The sequence below is a fragment of the Oryctolagus cuniculus genome, chromosome 9 (genome assembly GCF_051225735.1).
Source record: "Oryctolagus cuniculus isolate XC-2025 breed Fujian yellow rabbit chromosome 9, ASM5122573v1, whole genome shotgun sequence".
Lineage (NCBI taxonomy): Eukaryota > Metazoa > Chordata > Mammalia > Lagomorpha > Leporidae > Oryctolagus > Oryctolagus cuniculus.
This window is the reverse complement of record NC_142875.1, coordinates 127,855,098-127,877,400: the sequence shown is the minus strand read 5'-3', so window position 1 is coordinate 127,877,400 and position 22,303 is coordinate 127,855,098. Positions and strand designations below refer to the sequence as shown.

Sequence of the window (22,303 nt, the reverse complement as noted above, 5' to 3'; positions counted from 1 at the left end):
TCTTCCATTTGCTCATTCACTCTCCAAATGTCACAACAGCCTGCGCTGGGCCAGATTGAATTTCCTATTGGGGTCTCATGCAGGTGGCAGAAACCCAAGTATTTGGGCCATTTGCTGCCTTCCCAGGTGCATTAGCAGAAAGCTGGGTCAGAAGGGGAGCAGCCGGGACTCCAGCTAGGCACTCTGTTTTGCTTCCCAAGCAGCAGTGTAGCTTGCTGTGTCACAGTGCTGCCCCAGAACTTGAGTACTTAAGAGTAATTGTGGGGCCGGCGCTGTGGTGTAAAGGGTACAGCTAATGCCTGCAGTGCCGGCATCCCGTGTGGGTAACGGTTCGAATCGTGGCTGCTCCACTTCCAATCCAGCTCTCTGCTGTAGCTTGGGAAAGTAATAGAAGATGGCCCAAGTCCTTGGGCCCCTGCACCCACGTGGGAGACCTGGAAGAAGCTCCTGGCTGCTGGCTTCTGGCCTCTGAGCAGTGCAGTTCTGGCCATTGCAACCATCTAGAGAGTGAACCAGTGGATGGAGGACCTCTGTCTCTCCCTCCCTCCCTCCCTAGAAGATATTTTAATGAACATTGGAGAAGTTGAGGGTTGGATCATTATTCATATGTTCTTACCTTTTCCCTGAATTTTCAGGAAAGTAGTGTCTGGCTGACTTTGCCTTATCTGAGGAATATGTCTGGTGTACTTTGAGATTTTTATGGTAAAGTAGTGCTGTGTGTTGGTTGCAGCTGCAAAGCTGTCCCTTTGATAATGTGTGGACTTTGTAGGCTGAGACTGAAACAGTTTTCCCAGGTGCACTGTGGGAGACCGGGAAGAGGTTCCTGGCTCCTGGCTCCTGGCTTCGGATCGGCACAATTCCAGCCGTCGTGGCCATGTGGGGAATGAACCATCCGATGGAAGACACACACACACCCCCGCCTTCTCCTCTTGCTGTGTAACTCGCTGTGTAAAGATTTATTTATTTATTTATTTAAAAGGCAGGGTTACACAAGGAGAGAGAGAGAGAAAGACATGGAGACAGAGATTTTCCATCCACTGGTTCACTCCCCAAATGGCTGCAATGGCCAGAGCTGGGCTGGTTTGAAGCCAGGATCCAGGCACTTCTTCTGGGTCTCCCACGTGGGTGCGTCTTCCTCTGCTTTCCCAGGCACAGCGGCAGGGAGCTAGACCCGAAGTGAAGCAGCTGTGACTCGACAGGTGACTTAACCCAGCTGCGCTGCCGCGCCGGTCCATTTGCTCGGCCCGTTGACTCTATTAGGCTCCTGTCTCTTGGCCATTCGGGGGATTTTCAGCTTGTGTGTGAGTGCTTTTCCGCCTGTCCCTCTTTCCCCTCTCCCTCTGTGCCTGCAGGGACACGAATGCAGCCTCCTGCCGCTGTGCCGGCGCCTGGCGCTGCCCTGGCTCTGGTCCTGTGCTGTCTCTGTGTTGGGCACAGTGGGTCATTTCTGTTCTCTCTGCTCCACAGTTGAGTGTGTTTGCTGCATTTCCCATTTGTTGCTTCTTTGTAGTTTCTGCTCATTTTTACTAAAAACTCCAATTTCTTGTTGGAAACTGTGTTTTTGTTTGTTTCTATCACTTTTTGAGTGATCTCCGTCACGGCTGCTTAACCGCTGTCATAACTCCCATGTCTGTCCTCTGGGTGTTGGCGCGAACTCGCTGTTTCCTTTAGAAAAATCCTGGCTGCACCCTGGTTTGAGTAGGATGTGGGTTTTGTTTGTTTGTTTTGTTTTGTTTTGTTTTTTAATGTTTTTAAAAGTTAATTGGAAGGTGGAGTTTTAAAGCGAGAGAGAGGCAGAGACAGACAGATCTTCCATCTCCTGGTTCACTCTCCCCAGAAGTCTGGAGCTGGGCCAATCCCAGCAGCTTCTTCTGAAGTCTTCTAAATGAGTGCAGGGGCCCAAGCACTTGGGCCATCTTCTACTGTTTTCCCTGGTGCATTAGCAGGGAGCTGGGTCAAAAGTGGAGAAACCGGGATTCAAACTAGTGGCCATTTGGGATGCACGTGTCACACAGGCAGTAGCTTTACCCACTATGCCACAACTCCAGCCCCAGGATGTGATTTTTGATTGCCATGTGGACATGTAGCAATTATGGTGTGGTACTCTGGATCTAATTCAAACCCTCTGTTGTCATTGGGGATTTTGGGACACTGCTACAGCCAGGGAAGACTGAGGGTACAGCCAGCTTCCCCTTGCCTCGTTGAGTCAGATTCCTGACTCAGCCTCCGCTCACGTGGGAAGGGTGCCAGTTGGGGGTGCAGTTCTGGCTCCTACACGGTGAGGGTGACCATCCTCCCACTGGCCCTGCTCTAGGCTTCTTCCTTTTCTTTCTTTTCTTTTTCTAAACATTTTATTTATTTATTTATTTGAGAGGTAGAGTTACAGACAATGAGAGAGCAAGATGGAGAGAGAGGTCTTCCATCTGCTGGTTTATTCTCCAAATGGCTGTAACGGCTGGAGCTGGCTGGTCAGGAGCCAGGAGCTTCCTCGGCTAGCCATATGGGTGCAGGGGGACCAATGGGCCATCTTCCACTGCTTTCCCTGGTCATTAGCAGAGAGTTGGATCAGAAGAGGAGAAGCCAGGATTAGAACCAGTGCCTATATGGGATGCCGGCACCACAGGTAGAGGGTTAACCCACTGCACCTCAGCACCGGCCCCTAGGCCTCTTTCAATACCACCTTGATGGAGGTGCCTGCTAACAGTCTTGAGGGTGGATTCGTGGCTCCTGGGATGAGTCAGGTGTGGTGTTGTCTGGGGCAGTAAGGTTACTGTCTAATAAAGCGCCACATCTTGTTAGACTGCCCTTTGGCCAGGGGAAAGCTGGCTTTCACTGGCGTTTCCTTCCTTCCTCCTCTCGTACTATATTTCTGTGTTGTTGCTCTGTCATCTTCAAAAAGACCAAAAGAAAATCCAGGAAAACCAAGCACCATGTCATTCCTTGGGTCTCGGGTTCCGGGCGGTCATCATCTTTGAGTCTTCCGTTTGCTTTGCATGCTGTGTGCAGGGTTTTCATTGTATAAGCAGGAATAGGAGAGAATAGGTCTGCTGTATCTTCTTGTAAGTGGAAATCCTCATTCTGTCTTAAAAGTAGTTTAGATGGGGCTGGTGCTGTGGTGTGACGGGTAAAGCAGCCCCCTGCGGCACCAGCACCCCATATGGGCTCCAGTTTGAGTCCCAGCTGCTCCACTTTTGATTCAGCTTCCTGTAGTTGTGCCTGGGAAAGCAGTAGAAGACCAAAAGAAGCTCCTGGCTCCTAGCTTCCCATGGGCCCAGCGCTGGCTATTGAGACCATGTGGGGAGTAAACCAGCAAATGGAAGATCTCTGTCTTCTGTCTCTCTCTCCAACTCTGCCTTTCAAATAAATAAATAAATCTTTCCTTTTTTAAAAAAGAGAAAGAGAGGTCTTCCATCCACTGGTTAGCTCCCCAAATGGCTGCAATGGCTGGAGCTCTGCTGATCTGAAGGCAGGATCTTGGAGCTTCTTCTGGGTCTCCTACGCGGGTGCAGGGGCCCAAGGACTTGGGCCATTCTCTGCTGCTTTCCCAGGCCACAGCAGAGAGCTGGATAGGAAGTGGAGTAGCTGGGACCCAAACTGGCATCCATATGGGATGTCGGCACTACAGGCAGCGGCTTTACCTGTAGCCGGCACCAATAAATAAATCTTTAAAAAAACAAAGTATTTTAGAATAAACATCTTCAAATCTCAGTAGTGAACAGAAGGTTCTGTTTTGCTTTTTCTTCGTTTTACCGGTTTCTTCACAGTCTTTTGCTGAGGATTGCAGGAGGCTCTCAATGTAAGATTGTTAGACATTGTGATATAAAAGTGATAAACTTCTACTTTTGAATTTTAGGGTTTTCTAGGCTAGTGGTTTTCCCTCTCTCCCTACTGGGCAGCAGCAGTAACTCACAGCTCTAGGCCAGCCATGTAATCGATTATGAGGGTCAACGAGCTATGATATTATGTAGTATACTGTATGCATTCTTTTAAAAAATGTTTATTTATTGGGGCCGGTGCTATGGCTCACTTGGTTAATCCTCCGCCTGCGCTGCCAGCATCCCATATGGGTGCAGGATTCTGTCCCGGTTGCTCCTCTTCCAGTCCAGCTCTCTGCTGTGGCCCGGGAGTGCAGTGGAGGATGGCCCAAGTGCTTGGGCCCTGTACCCTCAAGGGAGACCAGGAGGAAGCGCCTGGCTCCTGGCTTCGGATCAGCGCAGTGTGCCAGCCGTAGCAGCCATTTGGGGGGTGAGCCAACGGAGGGAAGACCTTTCTCTCTCTCTCTGTCACTGTCTAACTCTGCCTGTCAAATAAAAAATATATATTTATTTATTTATTTATTTGGAAGACAAAGCGTCAGAGATCTTCCATCCTATGGTTCACGTCCCTGGAGCTGGAACAGGCTCTAGCCAGAAACGAGGAACTCTGTCTTGTCTCCCACATGGTAGCAGGGGCCCCAGCCCTTGGGCCATCTTCTGCTGCCTCTTCTACACATTTTCAGGAAGCTAGATTGGAAGCTGAATAACCGAGACTGGAACTGTGACTCCAGTAAGGGGTGCTGGCCTTGAAAGTGGTCGCTTATGCCTCTGCGCCATAGCACCTGCCGTTGCGTTCGTTTCTGACTTGGGACGTTTGCACTGTAGGCTGGGTTTGTCGGCATGGAACTCCACTGTCAGTTGAGGAACGTCTGCAAGTCCAGTTACAGGTAATGAAATTGTGCCTTTGTCTTTACTGCAGATTCGGACGCTCACAGCACCACCTCAAGTGCCTCTCCAGCTCAGTCCCCTTGTTACAGTAACCAGTCAGATGACGGCTCAGATACAGAGATGGCTTCCGGCTCCAGCAGAACACCGGTCTTCTCCTTTTTAGATCTCACCTACTGGAAAAGGTAAAAGCGACAGAAAGTGTCTCTGATCAGCGAGCCATCTTGGTGACAGGCAGCAGCGTCCCCACTTAGCAGTTAATGGCATTTGGTAAACAGCTGTAGCACACGTTGTTGGACGTAGGTGAAGCAGGGTTGGGGTTTTGTGTGTTCATCTTACTCCCATGCATCTAAACTAAAAACTCCCCCCTCCTGTTCCTCATTTCTTGTAATGGGGTGGAGTAGATATTGACAGTCGCTTTCCAACTGTAAAAAGATGAAAGTGCTCATTTGATGAGTGAGGGTCCCAGTAAGATGTGGAGGCCAAATAAGTGGCCCCAGAGTCCACAAGGAGATTGTAGAAAAGGGACAGTACTGTCAAAGAGAAAGTGGGTAAGGATTTTCTGGGTTTTAGACCTAGGAAGACGAAGAAATTAAAAACAAGATAATAATAATAATCTCAACCAAAGATACATCATAGTGGAACTACACAGTAAACAAAACAGGTGTGTAAGCAATGAGAAAATACATTATTTTCTAAGGAGCAACAAATACCCAAAGCTGGGAGCAAAGGAAGGCAGAAAGCAAAAGATTAGTATCTGTGGTGGACCAAGAAGCAATAAACTCTCCACCTGAAATTACAGATGTAGCAGAATGTCTTTTATGTACAAGTGCATAAGACACTGTAACAGAAGAGTGAGTTTGCTCTAAGTTGACTTTCTGTGAAAAGCAGGAGGAAAGAGATCCCAGATTGATACTCGAAGAGGAAGAGCAAGATAAGTAAAATAGTGCATGTTTAGGTAAATTTAAACAGACACTCACTGTGTTAAATGACTGTAGTTGTGGTCGTAAAAAAGAAAAAATTAGGAACTCTAGGGAAACTGTGAATAGAGGTGATAGGAATTGATGTGTCCAGTGCCCCTTTGCGTTGTTAGAAAAAAGTAAGTTGAGTGATTTAGGACTGGGTGGCTCGTGTAGGTGTTAGCTTTTGGGTGTAGGTAACAGTGTGAAGCTTGGAGACCAGAAGGGCAGGGCAAGGAATCAGAGCGAAGATGCACACAACTGAGAGAGACCCTGGCAGAGTGGGATGTGCAGGGGAGCCCGGGCCTGCAGCGGCACAGACCCCGAAGTGGGACTGAAGGGTAGAGGTCCATGTGAGGAGCCAGCAGCTGGATACCCAGGTAGAATCTGCCTATTCTGCTTTCCAGGGGTAAGAGGCCAAAGTTTAAAAATAAAGGGATGGAAAAACCACACCTACATAGCCAATATCATATATATTTGTAAAAGGTACATAAATTAGGAAATTTTTAAAAAATGATTTATTTATTTGAGATGCAGAGTCACAGAGAGGGAGAGACAGAGAGAGAGGTCTTCTATTCGCTGGCTCATTCCCAAATGGCTGCAATGGCCGGAGCTGGGCCAGGCCTGAGTCAGGAGCTTCTTTCAGGTCTCACGTGCGTGTGGGGGCTAAAGCACTTGGGCCCTCTTCCACTGCTTTCCCAGGCAGTCAGCAGAGAGCTGCATCAGAAGTGGAGCAGCCGGGACTCCAACTGGCACCAGTATTGGATTCCACAGCACTGGGCCAGAACTAGGAAATATTTATAACTGAATACTAACTGAAAAATACCACAGATTAAAATGTGTGGACCGAAGCTGAAAAGGTAGACGAAGCAAACTTTATTGCCTTTAATGCACTTCTGAAAGAAAGACTAAAACAGTTGAATTGATAACTGTCTAATAATGGAGGTTGAGAAAGCCCAACAGAGAGACATTAGAAAAAGGAAATCCTAAAGATAGGAGTAGAAATAAATGGAACAGAAGGGTTGATAAACAGTGGAGAAAATCACTGAAGGGAAGAGTTGATTTCTGAGGAAGGTCTGACCAGAAAAATCGAGCTGTAACGTTGAGCGTACAATGGAAAGTGAGTCCCGGACGGGAGCAGCACTGGCTTTTCCAGACCGTGAGCGAGGGGCCAGAGGCCCCAGGCCTACCACCGAAACTGCACCCTGGGAGTGGGTTAATCCTCAGAATGTCGGATGGGAAATTTACTGCATGATGGTTGGTAAAGGGGGCTGCTTACCAAAAAACCAAACAAGGAAAAAGTCAGCATCCGATGTAGTTGTAATGAGCTGAAAGCATTGTAAGATCAGGAACAGATGGACATGTGTTCACCGCACTGCTTGTCCTCATTGTTAGACAGGAGGTTCTGTCCGGTGGTGTTGGTGACAGTAAGCAGTGTGACCTCTTAGGCCAGGGCCTCGCACACAGTGCGCCGTACTGATTCAGGTCATCCTTACAACCTCTGTGAAGCATTCTGTGGGAACAGGCACAAAGGGAGTCGTCTGTCTAGTGTCTGCACATGTCCACACGTGTGTCTCACGTGTCAGTTACACGGAAGTAGAGCAGGGTTTAAACCCCATATAGTTTAGCGTTAGAACATACCTTACATAGCGTTACAGGATATGAAATAACACAGTGAGGAATGTCCGGGGCTCCTTATGGAGAGATTTGGAAACCATACGTTATTGGATGACATTTGAAAATGCCCACGAATTGAGAGGGCCAGCACGTTGATGGATCTCGTAAACTGGTAATTGCAGCCGAAACTGCAGCGTATTTGGGGAACTCTGTGAGCTGGATTTAAGATCTGTGTAGAAGAGCAAAGGGCCCACGTGGTCTTCAGCAGAGTAAGAAAGGTGTAAATACGTCTGCCCTAAGGGAGATCATGACATACGAAGCCATGGTAATCAATACAGTGTGGTTTTGGGCTAGAAATTGGAAAAGACGCCATTGGAACAGAGTGCAGAGCCTGAGTGTGGACATACTTGCCACGTGGGGACCAACGAGGGGACATGGACAAGCAGTAAGTGCTGTTAGGGTGTTGGCTACAACGTAGTCATGTATATGGAAAAGTTAAGCTTGGATCCCAAACACACGTCAATTATGGATGCTGGAATATCGAAAGTGGCTTTTGGGTAGGAAAGGATTTTTTATTTATTTGAAAGGCAAAGTTACAGAGGGAGAGGGAGAGGGAGACAGAGAGATCTTCCATCTGCTGGTTCACTCCCCACATGGCTACAAGAGCTGGGGCTAGACCGAAGCTAGGATCCAGAGCTTCCTCCGGGTCTCCCATGTGGGTACAGGGGCCCAAGCACTTGCAGGGAGCTGGATTGGAAGTGGAGCTATGCCACATCACCAGTGCCAAAAAGATTTCTTATGACGAGGAGTAGAAGGGATCAAGGGGCCGGCGCTGTGGCTCAATAGGCTAATCCTCTACCTTGCGGCGCCGGCACACGGGGTTCTAGTCCCGGTCGGGGCGCCGGATTTGCCCCTCTTCCAGGCCAGCTCTCTGCTATGGCTTGGGAGTGCAGTGAAGGATGGCCCAAGTGCATGGGAGACCAGGAGAACCACCTGGCTCCTGGTTTTGGATGAGCGCGGTGCGCTGGCTACAGCGCGGCGGCCATTGGAGGGTGAACCAACGGCAAAGGAGGACCTTTCTCTCTGTCTATCTCACTGTCCACTCTGCCTGTCCAAAAAAAAAAAAAAAGGATCAAGGTTGATTGCATTAGTATATCCGTGAGATGTGGTTTTATACCCACTAGATTGGTGAAAACTGAAATAAAATCTGTTCATAGCTGTTGGAGATTAGGTATGCATCTGGTCATAGCTGTTGGAGATAAGGTATGCAATGAAGAGATTGCTGTTGGTTCTGGGTGAAAACACTTAGAACCGTGTTGGTAAATGGTTGCCATCTTCCAGTCACGTTGAAGGTGTTCCTGTATCCCAGCTCTGCAGCTTAGAAAAAAACATTTTTGTTTACTCAGTGTTTAAGCACAGTAAAGCGACCTGCTGGGTCCACCTGTTCCTGGGGGGCTGGTTTTCTGTAGGAGTTGGTGAGTTTTGGAGAAAAGTTAACAGCTTGAGTGGCAGCTGAAGATGGCTGCTGTGTGTCAAACTCTCTCCGTCCTCCTTCCTCCTGGAGATGACTCCAGGGCAGGCCTGGAGGGGGTCTGGGAGGGTCCCCTGGCTGACAGGGGTAGGGTGGGAGGACTGGGGCGCCATGCTCCCGCTGGTCGGGTTACGAGGAGGAGGAGGAGGAGATGCTGTTTCCCCTGGCCCCCTTGTTGATGTGTCTGCGTCTCTTTCCCTCCTCTTAGGCAGAAGATCTGCTGTGGGATCATCTACAAGGGGCGTTTTGGGGAAGTGCTCATCGACACGCACCTCTTCAAGCCTTGCTGCAACAGCAAGAAGCCGGCCGCTGAGCCCTCGCCGGCGCCCCAGGGCCCCGAGCCGCTGCCCAGGGCCCCTCAGGAGTGGTGACCGCCGCCCACGGCCCGGCGGCAGAGCAGCAGAGATTCTGCGAAGACCACGAAGCGACAAACTGACCCTCTTAACGTTTTCACTCGGATACCTGCTATTCTGCCAAAAGACAATTCCTAGACTAGTTCTGAATGGGTTCTTCCCCAGGTCCACACGTTCTGAAGCCAGTGTCTCGCTTCCTGAAAGAAAGAATGCGTGTACATAATATTGAAGATGCTGAGGATCTCATAGGAAGGCTGAATGCTGCTGTAAAGTGCTCTTTAAGTCTTTTTTTTTTTTTTTTAATTAAATCCCCTTCTAATGAATGGAATTAGGGGAATTTCAGGGGACAGAGATGGGATCTGTTGTATGATAAGCCGTATGTAGTTGTAGTCTTTCTGTACTGAGAAGCAGTGGTTGGGGCAGTTTCTCATTGGCTGGCGGCCCTTGTTTTCCCTCCCGACAGCAAATTGGTGGTAACCCGGTTACAGGACTGACCCCTGGCGCTGTAATCCTGAGGTCCGGCCCAGGATCTGGGGGCTCAAACCCGTACTACTGACGACGAAGCGGGAGCGCGTCCCGGGCAGGAGACGGTAACTTCTCAGCAGAGAGAGAGGTCACTTAGCTGTATGTGTTGCATCCATGTCACCTCCCTCATGTTCATGTTTGGTCCAGGTTTTAATTTCCGCGAGGTCCCACAGCGGAGGCAGAGCTCCGCCCCGGGGAACACGGATCCCGGGTTAAACAGGCTCAGCTGGTTGAGAAACAGCGGGAAGGCACGCTGCTCTGGGGGCTCGCCTTGGGGGCTGGGGGCTACTTCACCGCCAGTCCGGGCCGTTCCATTCGGCTCTGGCTTTTATCTCCTGTGACCTTTGCGAAGGTTTTACCAGAGTTGAGCCGGCGTCTAACTTCTTGTAGCTGCCTAGGGCTTCTGGTTTTTTTGTTTTTTTTTCTCGTTATAATTAACGTAAAATTGAGTAAAAGGACAGAGGCGTGCGTGAATACTAAGATTGGCTTTGCTTTGACTTTTTAGTCTGGCTTTCTGGATCTCCAGATGTGACCGTAGGCCCTCCACTTGTGAGATCCTGGTCTTTGTAATTTTTTTTTTTTTTTTTTTTTTTTTTTTGACAGGCAGAGTGGACAGTGAGAGAGAGACAGAGAGAAAGGTCTTCCTTTTGCCGTTGGTTCACCCTCCAATCCTGGTCTCCCATGGGGTGCAGGGCCCAAGCACTTGGGCCATCCTCCACTGCACTCCCTGGCCACAGGAGAGAGCTGGCCTGGAAGAGGGGCAACCGGGAAAGAATCCAGCGCCCCGACCGGGGCTAGAACCCGGTGTGCCGGCGCCGCAAGGCAGAGGATTAGCCTAGTGAGCCGTGGCGCCGGCCAAGAGATCCTCAGTTTTAAAGCTTCTCACTTGTATCCACGCCGAAGTGTTCTCATTGCCTCTTTTCTAGAAGTCCAGGAAAAACAAAAAGCCCTGTCCGGATGCCCCCCCTGCAGAAGGAGCATCACGCTTACGGTGCCGCGACTTGGCGCTTAATTTTAGAACTGGAGTTTGAGGTTTTGGGTAGCCTAACCGAGGAGTGAGCCCTGTAGTCCGCCAGCTCTTGTCTGAACATAACAGGTTGCATTTCTCCCTTGTGGGAAAAAGCCTGCCTGCTCCCGACCCCACACACCCCCGACTCCCCCTGCCTCAAAAGGGGACGCAAGGGTCCAGCTGTTATCATCCTCCATCCTGAGTTACTTCAAAATGGCTTTGTTGTTTTTCTTTTTTTGTACATGTTGGCTGCAGTACTGGTGGTAGAATATACTATAACGTGGGTCATCTCTACTTCTGTATTTATTTATTTATTGCTAGACCTCAGCCACCGTCTTCTCCCCCGCCCCCTCTCTGCCTGTAGGACGTACTGTGTGTAGTCATGCACTTTGTATTAATATATTAGACATCTACAGATCTGTTTTGTACTTTTTATACTGTTGGATACTTATAATCAAAACTTTTACTAGGGTATTGAATAAATTTAGTCTTAATAGAAAATAAAAGGGAGCTGTCTCATGGCTTTGTTCTCAGAGGTTTTTGGTAAGCAACCAGTGGTCTTTCACAGAACATCCAGCTGAGTCCTCAGTATTATCAAAGCCAGGAAGAGGAAAAAACCTCTTGGCCCACGAAAATAAAGACTTTAGAATAAAGGACATTTTACCCAAGGTGCACTGCTGTTAGCCCAGTGATATGACAGTTTGAACAAGGATGAAGCAAGCTTCCCGGGAATGTCTGTGCTGTGGATTTGCTGTTGTCTGGGATTTGATTTTCTTATTGGCAGACTGGGGAGCCTCACTGAGACTTCAGGGACCTTCATTTTATTTATTTTTCATGTTTTATTTGAAAGGCAAAGACAGACAAGATCCTTTGTCCACCAGTTCACTCCCCAGATGCCTCCAATAGCTAGAGCTGGGCCAGGCCAAAGCCAGGAACCAGGAACCCAAGCACTTGAGCTGTCACCTGTTGCCTCTCAAGGGTATGCATTAGTAAGTAGGAAGCTGGCTCCGAGGCAGAGGAGCCAGGACTAGAACCAGGCTTGTTCAAACCGTCTTTATCACTGGGACTGGGAGACAAAGATTGGAAGCAGGGGTTCTTTCTGCATAGCGGGTAGGACCTGAGTTCTCAGATTGCTGTATCTGTCCCTTATTAGCCATTGGAGTAAAATAACTTAGAAAATAACCTCATAGAGTTGCAAGTTTTAAAATCAAGTTGTTTTATTACCTTTAAAAGGCAGGTCCTCTGAGCTGAGGTAGGTATTGTGAGGGCTTACGTTTGCTTTGATAGTCCAGATGACTGCTGGCACCTAATGTAGTCGCTGTGAGAAAGGTGACAGCACCTGTGTTTATGGCTGGGTGATGGCTAGAGCCAACGTGTGCCGCCCCTCTGGCCCAGTCCCCATGGTCTATGCTGCCGGAGGACCATCCTGACCACATCCTCATCTCACCCGGAAGCAAGTGCCTGGTTCTCTTCTGCTTTTCTTCTGAAGGCTGAGAGAGCCCGGCCGTGTACAGGCACAGGGGTCTTGCACTCTGTCTTGGTCAGTTTTGTTCTGGAATTTTGATCCTACTGAAAGCTACATATTTTTTGTTTTTGTAGAGAAAAATGGTCTCCATGAGGGCCAAGCCGGAAGCCACTGCGTGCTCCGGGTGGCCCAGGCAGCCACGGGATGGTTAACCAGTGCCCTAGATTCCACCTTGCACTGCACTGGTGTCGTTTGTGGGTGGTGTTCCATGAGCTGGGAAGGGGGGAGAGAGCCAAACTGGATCATAGCTAATTCCACAGCTCATGTTCTCAAAGAAAGGGACCTGACGGTTCCAGCAATTTCTCAAGTGGTGGAGTTTGGTTACTCACTGTAACCACAGAAGTGCTTGGGGATCAAGTACCCGGATGCTGGTTGGAGACTATTCTTACTGCGTGTTGGGGAGAGGGTCTTGGGAAGACTTGAGTTGCAAGCGTAGGTGGGAAAGAGCTTGAATGTCCTGTGTAGAGAAGATGGTGTCACAGCCCTTTGTGTTGGTCTGCGCCAGGGCAAGTGATTGTCCCGGGTGTTGGGTCCTGCCTTCGGGCTCAGCTTACGTTAGTGTCACTTCGTCCAGGCACTGGGGTTTTTGCACCTGCCGGGAAGAATGGGTGTTTCACACTCAGTTTATGATGCTTTAAAAGGAAGACTCAGACATCTCAGGGTCTTCCCCTGATGGTGGGGAATAGGAGCCTTCACAGTGATGCCTCTTTGTTTATTTTCAGAGGGTACAGAGTGTATTCTTGGCCTCCAGCTACCTTCATAAGCCACTCCAGGGTTGGTCCCGCCTCCTGCCACACCTCAGCCTGCTCCTCCAGCCTCTCCCAGCTCTTGTTTTCTGGGAGTAGACTGATGACACTGGTTTCGAAGTTTTCCTCTTTTTATTTTATCAGAAAGGCAAAGGGTAAGTGTGCTTCCATCAGCTGGTTCACTCCACAAACGCCCGCGACAGCCAGGTCTGGGCCAGGCTAAATCCAGGAAGCAGAGTGTCTGTCCTGGTCTCGTGGACAGCTTGGGTCATCACGGGCTGTGCCCTAGGGTGTGCACCGACAGGAGGCTGGCCTGGAACTGCAGGAGTTGGAGCGTGAACCCAGGCACGCAGATAGGGGATGCTGGTGTCTCTAGTGGCCACGTAACAGCTACGGCAAGTGGCCCGCCCCAGGTTCTCTTAACCCAACCTTGTTGGCCCAGGCTTCGTCTTGGGCCTCTTCCCAGGCCTCCGTTCCCATTCTAAACACCTCTTCAGAAGTTCATGGGAGATGTGTGTTACGGAAACACTGCGTGAGTCTGAACTTTCGCACCACTGGGAGTTGCGTTTTCCATGCACTTCTGCAGTATGTGTGTTTGCTAAGTCTCTGCAGTGCGTCCCTAGAGGTGCTTGTAATGGCAGGCTGCTGGCCGGAAATGGCAGCTCACCAAAACGGGGTAATCTGAGGAAATATGAATGCAGGGGCTATATACGCAGGTGGGTGTAGGAGGTTGGGAAAGCACCAGGCGGCCATGTCCTGCGCTGTCCTAGATCTCAAGGTGGTGGGGAGAGGGTGGTCAGTGGGACTGGGAGACGAGCAGGCTGTGTAAGAAGGCTGGGGGCTTGGGCAGAGTAGGAATAGTTGTTCTCCGCCACCGGGCCCACCCAGTCCCGCACATTCTCTCCCTGGGCCCTTGTGCCCACCATGCTGGCACTAGGTGTCACCAACTGTCCTGGCTTCAGTGTAGGCACCCCTCAGGGAAGCCTTGCAAAACCACCTCCCCCAACACACACATACCCACATACATATATGTGCACACAGATATACATGCACGCAAATACATGTTCACATGTAGTTTCATGAGGAGCGATTCTGTGAAGGTGTGAGTTGGTAATGGTCGTTGTGATGCATGGGGTTGAACCACCTCTGGGGATGTGTGTGTCTGTATGAGTTGCCTCAGTTGGAGTGCCATCTTCTTTTGTTTTTAAAGATGCAACTCTTTTTTTTTTTTAAGATTTATTTTATTTGAAAGGCAGAGTTAGAGACAGAGAGAGAGAGGTCTTCCATCCTCTGGTTTACTCTCCAAATGGCTGCAATGGCTGGAGCTGAGCCAATCCAAAGCTAGGAGCCAGTAGCTTCTTCCTGGTCCCCCACACAGGTGTGGGGGCCCAAGGACTTGGGCCATCTTCTACTGCCTTCCCAGGCCATAGCAGGGAGCTGGATTGGAAGTGGAGCAGCCTGGATTTGAACTGGTGCTCATTTCTTCACTTTATCTAGCTTCCTGCTAATGCACCTGGGAGGCAGTGGGAGATACTTGGGTTCCTGCCATCCACATGGACAACCTGGATGAAGTTCCTGGCTCCTGACTTCAGCCTGGCTCAGCCCCGAGCCAATGGATGGAAGATCACTGTCTCCCTCTGTCACTCTGCTATTCGTATCTGTTCACAGGGGTGGATTCATGTAGCAGGAATACAACAAATAATATGATTAGTTGGCTGATGATAGTGTTATATTTTCAGAAATTGTGTGCATAGAAAAGTTGAATTTATGCTAAGTCTTGATGAATTTTAAAAGAATATTTGTAAAAAAAAAATTAAATAGGCAGAAGAACCGAATAGCACAATAAGCTAATAGCCTCCACAGAGACTCAGAGACTGCTAACATCATGCCACGTGTACTTTCTCTAGTTTGCTGCTGTGACATCTGGACCTGCCGCTCCCAAATACTTAGGCATCCATCTCCCGGGCAGGAGCATGGACGCCTACCCAGCCATGCATTGAGCATTCCTAATCCCCCAGGAATATGATGGATCTGTGTGAAGACATTGTCCCCAAGTCTTTTAAACCCTTTGCCCTCATCCAGGTTGCTGTCACGGTTCGTGTATACATTTGGTCATGTTTCTCCTCTCCATCTGAAATAGTCTCCCCTGCTCCATGCCCCCCACCCACCCATGACTTGGAGCTTTTAAAGGAAAAATAGTTGAAGGGCCAGCATGTAGTACAGTGGGGTTAAGCCATCTGGGGAGTGACCGGTGGATGGAAGACCTCTAACTCTGCCTTCATATGTGTGAAGCTCAATGTCAGGGTAAGCCTTTAGTGCAGCAGTTAACAAACCACGTGGGTGGCAGAGGCCCAAGCACTTGGACCACTTTCTGCTGTTCTCCCAGGCACAGGAGCAGGGAGCTGGATCGAAAGTGGAGCAGGTGGGACTTGAGCTGGTGCTCTGGTGGGAAGCCGGCATCACAGGCAGTGGCTGAACCTGCTATGCCACAAGGTGGGCTCCCTTATTTTGTAAATGAGTAAAAGAATTGTGGAGTGATGCTGTTTTTAAACAACTTCTCATTCAAGCAGTCCCTGAGCACTTGGGCTCTGCCTACTCGGTATTGTAAATAGCTCTCAGCAGGTGGCTGGAATCTCTTAAGTCCTTTTATGGGAGACTCCTGATGTTTCAAGCTCGCTGTGCTCTGTTCCTGCCATTTGATTGCCAGTGACTTTTACTGTCTTGATTTCTCAGTGGTTCCCGTTCCACAGTGCTGTGGTTGGGCTCCCAGACTCATGCAGGAGTTTTGTTTTAATAAGATTTATCGGCCGGCGCCGCTGCTCACTAGGCTAATCCTCCGCCTAGCGGCGCTGGCACACCGGGTTCTAGTCCCAGTTGGGGCGCCGGATTCTGTCCCGGTTGCCCCTCTTCCAGGCCAGCTCTCTGCTGTGGCCCGGGAGTGCAGTGGAGGATGGCCCAGGTGCTTGGGCCCTGCACCCCAGGGGAGACCAGGAGAGGCACCTGGCTCCTGCCATCGGATCAGCGCGGTGCGCCGGCCGCAGCGTGCCGGCTGTAGCGACCATTGGAGGGTGAACCAACGGCAAAAGGAAGACCTTTCTCTCTGTCTCTCTCTCTCTCACTGTCCACTCTGCCTGTTAAAAAAAAAAAAATAATAATAATAATAAGATTTATCTATTTCAGAAGTGGAGTGACAGCTTCCATTTGCTGGTTCACTCCCCAAGTGGCCACAGCAGCCAGCACCAGGCCAGGCCAAGAGTCAGGAGCTCCATCCAGACCTCCCCGGTGGGTGGCAGGGGCCCAAACCCGGGGCCATCTTCTGCTTTCCCAGTCGCATCAGCAGGGGGCTGGCTTGGAAGTGGAGCACGGGGATGCTACTCCCCCACCCCCCAAGTCTTAAGTTAAAGGCAGGAAGAGGGTGACAGCCTAGACTGTCTTTCTGGGAGGTGGGTCTGGTGGGAGGTGCGTGCCCTTGGAAGGGGCGGCTTTGTTACTGAGGCTGCGCTCCTTGCTCTGCCCACGCCGGCCACTGCCAGCCCGCGTCCTCACCGGACCTCAAATCACTGGACTTGAACCTCCGAAACCGTGAGCCAAACATACGTTCCTTCGGTCCGTCAGCCTCTGTGGGCACTGAAGAGCTAACGCAAGCAGTGAAGACGCCCTGAATTCGCGCCTTGGCTGTGGCACTGGTTCTGGGAGTTCATTTTCTGCTCTGGGAACTGCAGGACGGTGGGCAGCGGCGTGGCTCGCCGTCGTCTGGACAGCCCGGCGGACGGCTCCGGGTCCCAGCCGGCTTCCTCTTTTGCAGAAAAGCCAGCAGTGAGGGGCGGAGCGGACGCATCCTGGGGGTGCCAGTCCCGGCTGACAGAAATCTGTCTCCATACACGTAGACATGTTTCATTTTCTTGAACTCAAGCTCCGAGTTGGAGGACTGTCAGGAAGAACTCAGCCCTTTGCAGCTACTTTCGGTTTCTAAAATGCGTAATTCGTTGTTTTTTTTTTTTTTTTTTTTTTTTTTTTTTTTTTTTTTTGCTGCTAATTTTAGCCAGCAGCTTCTCTGGTCCGCCGGCCGCGCCCCTTGTCCTGTGGCTGTGCGCGCACACTTCCACCAGGTGGCGCTCGCCCCACGCGGCGCGGCCTGAGTCGCTGCGTCAGAACCGCCCCCGGCGCCGCGGTGGGACCGAAGGGGAGATCACGGGTGGCTGCCGGGCCGCTCGGGTGTGCAGCGAGAACGGCAGCGCGTGCGTGGCTCCGTCTACACTGAGGAAAATAATCGCCTCTGCTCCGACGTCAGCGTGCCTCCGTCTACACTGAGGAAAATAATCGCCTCTGCTCCGACGTCAGCGTGGCTCCGTCTATACTGGGAAAAATAATCGCCTCAGCTCACACGTCAGCGTGGCTCCGTCTACACTGAGGAGAATAATCGCCTCAGCTCACACGTCAGCGTGGCTCCGTCTACACTGAGAAGAATAATCGCTTCAGCTCAGACATCAGCGTGGCTCCGTCTATACTGGGAAGGAGAATAATCGCTTCAGCTCAGACGTCAGCGTGGCTCCGTCTACACTGAGGAGAATAATTGCTTCAGCTCAGACGTCAGCGTGGCTCCGTCTACACTGAGAAGAATAATCGCTTCAGCTCAGACATCAGCGTGGCTCCGTCTATACTGGGAAGGAGAATAATCGCTTCAGCTCAGACGTCAGCGTGGCTCCGTCTACACTGAGGAGAATAATCGCCTCAGCTCACACGTCAGCGTGGCTCCGTCTACACTGAGGAGAAGGATCGCCTCAGCTCCGACGTCAGCTTTAGAAAGTTGTTTAAAGCACTTTGGAGAATCCTGTTTCTTTTTTTTTTTTCCTGTGTATATTTCCTAACCACGTGACAGGCACAATTTATTATTATTACTAATGTGTAATGTATTTGAGAGGCAGAAATACAGAAGAAGCAGGACAACGCGACAGAGATCCCGTTTCCGTCTGCTGGTCCGCTTCTGGAATGCCCACAACGGCCAGGGCTGAGCCGGATCTCCATCCGGGTCCCCCGCACCGGGGACAGGGGCCCCAGCACTTGCTCCCTTTCCTGCTGTGTCCCAGGGTGTGCGTGAGCAGGAAGCTGGAGTCAGAGCGGCGCTGGGACTCGCACCAGGCATTGTGGCGCGGGATGTGGGCTCCCGAGTGGCGTCCTAACTGCTGTGCCGAGTGCCAACCCCAGTTTTGGCCCTTAATCAGCACGTCCTCTTCTGCAGCTAACTCCAGTTTGTCAGGAGGAAGCGCACTTGCCTCCTCCTCTTTCTCCTCCTCCTCCTCCTCCTCCCAGGCGATGCCATCATGGGCCACTGGCCAGGACACAGTGTGACTGCAGCTCTGGGATGTCACGGATGCTGCGACCCCAGTTCCGAACCCTCCCAGAAGCTTGGATTTCTGTCCAGACCATTTGGAGATTGGGTCGTTGTTAAACGACTGGGGCCGAAGGGTTTCCCGCGCTGCCTCCACGGCGTGCCCATTGATCTGGCTGTGAATGCCGCCATGTTCTGCTGCTTGCCCAGGCGCATTAGCAGGGAGCCGGAAGGAAAACGGAGCGGCCAGGACTCGAACCAGCATCCACATGGGATGCCGGCACTGCAGGCTTTGGTTGGTTGGGACCCTCCTTTTTCTTTGCTAAAAAGAAAAGAACCTTTTATTTATGTGAAAGGCGGAGTGACACACACACCGAGAGGGAGACACACACAGACCTATCTGGTGGTTCACTCCCCAGACGCCCGCACCAGCTAGGGCTGGGCCAGGATGAAGCCAGGAGCCAGGACCTCCATCTGGGTGTCCCATGTGGGGGATAAGGACTTGGGTCCTTGAGCCGTCCTTCGCTGTTTCCCAGGGTGCACACCAGCAGGGAGCTGGGTCGGATGCAGAGGCGCCAGGACGTGCACCAGCGCTGCAATGTGGGACGCAGGTGTCCCAGGCTGCAGCTCAACTGGCTGAGCCACAACGCAGGCCCTCGCCTATCCGTGTAGTGCGTGTTTTACCATGACATCTACAGAAACATAAGTCACGGGAGGGGAGCCTGCTGGGTGGTGAGAGATCATTAACGTTTGGACAGACGTGTGTGCGTCCCTGTGAACTCCGGGAAGACCCTGCCCTGGGAACTCGGGAGGGGCGGAGCCGTGGTGTGTGTGTCAGCCTGGGGTGTCCTCCCCGGCCAGGGCCGTTAGGTGGAAAAGAAGCAAAAACAGACGCAGAAGCGCCTGCCAGTTACCTCGGGACTTTTACTGTCTTCCTTTGGGCACCCACAAGTCCCAGCAGTCCCTAGAGAGGGGGAGGAGGGGCACCTTTGCTTTCAAGAGCTGCGCAGTCTTGGGAAACAGCAAGAAATGCCAAGACAGAACAAGTGCAAGATGCACTGCGTTAGGGGAGGCATCCGACTTACTGAGCATTTTGGGCAGGCACTGGCCTTCAAAAGCATGTTAGCTTAGAGCTGGCAGTGTGCCTGCAGCAGGTTGTCGCTGCCTGGAACGCGGCATCCCGTGTCCCGGCACGAGCTGGAGACCCGGCTACTCTGCTTCCAGTTCAGCTCCCTGCTAATGCCCCTGGGAAGGCAGCAGAGACGGCCCAAGTACGTGGGCACTTGTGCCGACACGGGAGATTCCGATAGATCTCCCGGCTCCTGGCTTCAGCCTGGCCCAGCCCTGGCTGTTGTGGCCTTTGGGGAGTGAGCCAGCATATGGAAGATCTCTCTCTCTCTCTCTCTCTCTCTCTCTCTCTCTCTCGTCCTGCCTTTCAAGGGGGGAGAGAGAAGAGAGTGAGCCAAATTCTGTGCAGTTTGCTTGTTGGTCAAAGAACAAAACTGAGCAGAGCACAGGTAAGGGTGGGGGCGGAGTCCCCTGAGAAGAAAGGGATACAGCTCTCCAGCTCCACCCAGAGATGCAAATCACTTACCCTGGGAAAACTGTCTTGGACCAGAGAAAACTCACCCTAACTGCATGCTGCAGTTACAAGGGTGCTCCGTGGAGGGTAGTCTGAATTGTAAGGGACAGCCTCTGGCCACCCCGACTTCTGCTGCCTTGCATGCGTATGGCAGGAGCCACCCTAAGTATGAGGGGCCTCCCATGACAGGTATATCCTTCAGCACAGACCTGCTGTAGTTCCCTTACTTGAGTCTAGTGGAAGCTGTGGTGAAGGTTCTTCTTGCAATGCTGTTATCTGTATCACAGTGTCAGTCAGGACTTTCCAGACCAGGTAGTGTGCGTCTGAGGGTGTGTGTGTGTGTGTGTGTGTTGGAGACTAGAACTGTGTTTGTCATGTGGTTAAATACACTGTAAGATCACACGTTGGGCCTGGTTGTCTTAAATGTGGTAAATGCCTGGGTGTTTTGGTGTGACCTGGTTTCTGACTTCTATGGAATCTGTATTTGTGCTGACCAACTTTCCCCACAGTATTAGTTAGAATGTTCTGGAGAAGGTACCTTCCATAGCCAGTGTGTGCTTTCAGGCCACAGCATGGAGCTCCTGTGTTAGCATCCACGTCTCCTGCTCCGTGCCAATGCACCTGGCAGGCAGCGAGGACGGCCCAAGGACTGTGATGTGCGTTCATCCCGCATCGTCACAGGCATTCTTTAGCATAAGGGACTGCTCTGTTTTGTTTTGCTTTGCTGTAGCTGCCGGGCAGTGGAGAGTAAAGTGACCCATTTGGTGCCTTCACCTTGGAGTGGCCAAGGAGGCCACAGGTTTTTGCCACTGTTGCTTCTTCCTCCATCAGTGCAAACGTCAATGGGGTGAAAAAGGCAAATCGTGTCTTACCGAGTCTGACCACCATTTCATTTTAGTCAAGTGTGTGTTTATTAACATACTTATGAACGTATTTGGATTTAAGTCTACTATCATACTGTTTTATCTTATGTGCCACCTGTTGGGTGTTCTTTCCTCACTTTCCTTGACTCTATTATTATTATTATTTTTTTTTTTTGACAGGCAGAGTGGACAGTGAGAGAGAGAGAGAAAGAGAGAAAGGTCTTCCTTTTTCCCTTTTTCTGTTGGTTCACCCCCCAATGGCTGCTGTGGCTGGCATACCGTGCTGATCCGAAGCCAGGAGCCAGGTGCTTCTCCTGGTCTCCCATGCGGATGTAGGGCCCAAGCACTTGGGCCATCCTCCACTGCACTCCCGGGCCACAGCAAAGAGCTGGCCTGGAAGAGGAGCAACCGGACAGAATCCGGCGCCCCGACCGGGACTAGAACCTGGGGTGCCGGTGCTGCAGGCAAAGGATTAGCGTATTGAGCCGTGGCACCGGCCGGACTCTATTATTTTTTAAAGAAAAAATTTATTTATTTGAAAGGCACAGATATGAAGGCACAGAGTGAGAGAGAGAGAGAAAGAGAAACCAGGAACTCCTTCTGGGACTCCTGCACAGTTGGGAGGGGCCCATGTACTCAGGGCATCTTTTGCTGCTTTTCCAGGCTCATTAGTGTGGAGCTGGATTGAAAGTGGAGCAGGGGCCGGTGCTGTGGCTTAGCGGGTGAAGCTGCCACCTGCAGTGCCGGCATCCCATGTGGGCGCCAGTTCGAATCCCAGCTGCTCCACTTCCAATCTGGCTCTCTGCTGTGGCCTAGGAAAGCAGTAGAAGATGGCCTAAGTTCTTGGGCCCCTGCACCCGCATGGGAAGACCCAGAGGAAGCTCCTGACTCCTGGCTTCAGATCAGCGCAGCTCTGGCCATTGCAGCCAATTGGGGGAATGAACCAGTGGATGGAAGACCTCTGTCTCTCTCTCTGTCTCTCTGTCTCTCTCTGCCTCTCCTCTCTCTGTGTAACTCTGGCTTTCAAATTTTTAAAATAAATATTTTAAAAAAAGGAAGTGGAGCAGCTGGGACACAAACCAGTGCCCATGTGGGATGCCAGTATTTCAAGTGGTAGCGTAACCTGCGGCACCACAGCAAAGGCCCCTCTTGCCTTCTTAATTACTTGTTGTTACCCACCTCTCACTGCTCAGCTTGTCATTCACTCTTTCTCTACTCTTCGGATAGTTACCTACGAGGTTATAGCACGAATCCTCAATTAATTAAAATTTTAATATAAATTAAGTACTTTTACCACTTCCTAAATTATGTGAGAAAATAACATTTTTATTCCATTTGTCTTCCTCTTGTCTTTAAAACATTTTTGATTTTGACCAGAAAATTTAACCTTCAGAAAGTTGTTGTGTTAATACAATGGATATCTGCACCCTAGACACAGGTTCACCAATTGTTGACATTTCTTGTTCTTTGTAGTACTCTTTTGTTTTGTTTTTAAAGAATGTATTTGCTTTTAAAATTGAAAGGCAGAGAGTGAGAACATTTCCGTCTCCTGGTTCACTACTCA

General features: G+C 50.8%; 1 protein-coding gene across 6 annotated transcripts in view; it reads left to right on the top strand.

Annotated features, from left to right (window-relative positions):
• Window positions 1-11,200, top strand: part of SINHCAF (SIN3-HDAC complex associated factor) — a 29,520-nt gene extending 18,320 nt beyond the window's left edge. For all 6 annotated transcript variants that reach the window (XM_089303945.1, XM_008259436.5, XM_070048514.2 and 3 more), the window contains 2 exons: window positions 4,735-4,885; window positions 9,016-11,200. In XM_089303945.1, coding sequence (XP_089160071.1) covers window positions 4,735-4,885; window positions 9,016-9,178 — 314 coding nt within the window. In that variant the 3' untranslated portion in view covers window positions 9,179-11,200. The remainder of the gene's footprint in view (window positions 1-4,734; window positions 4,886-9,015) is intronic.
• Window positions 11,201-22,303: the final 11,103 nt, after the last annotated feature.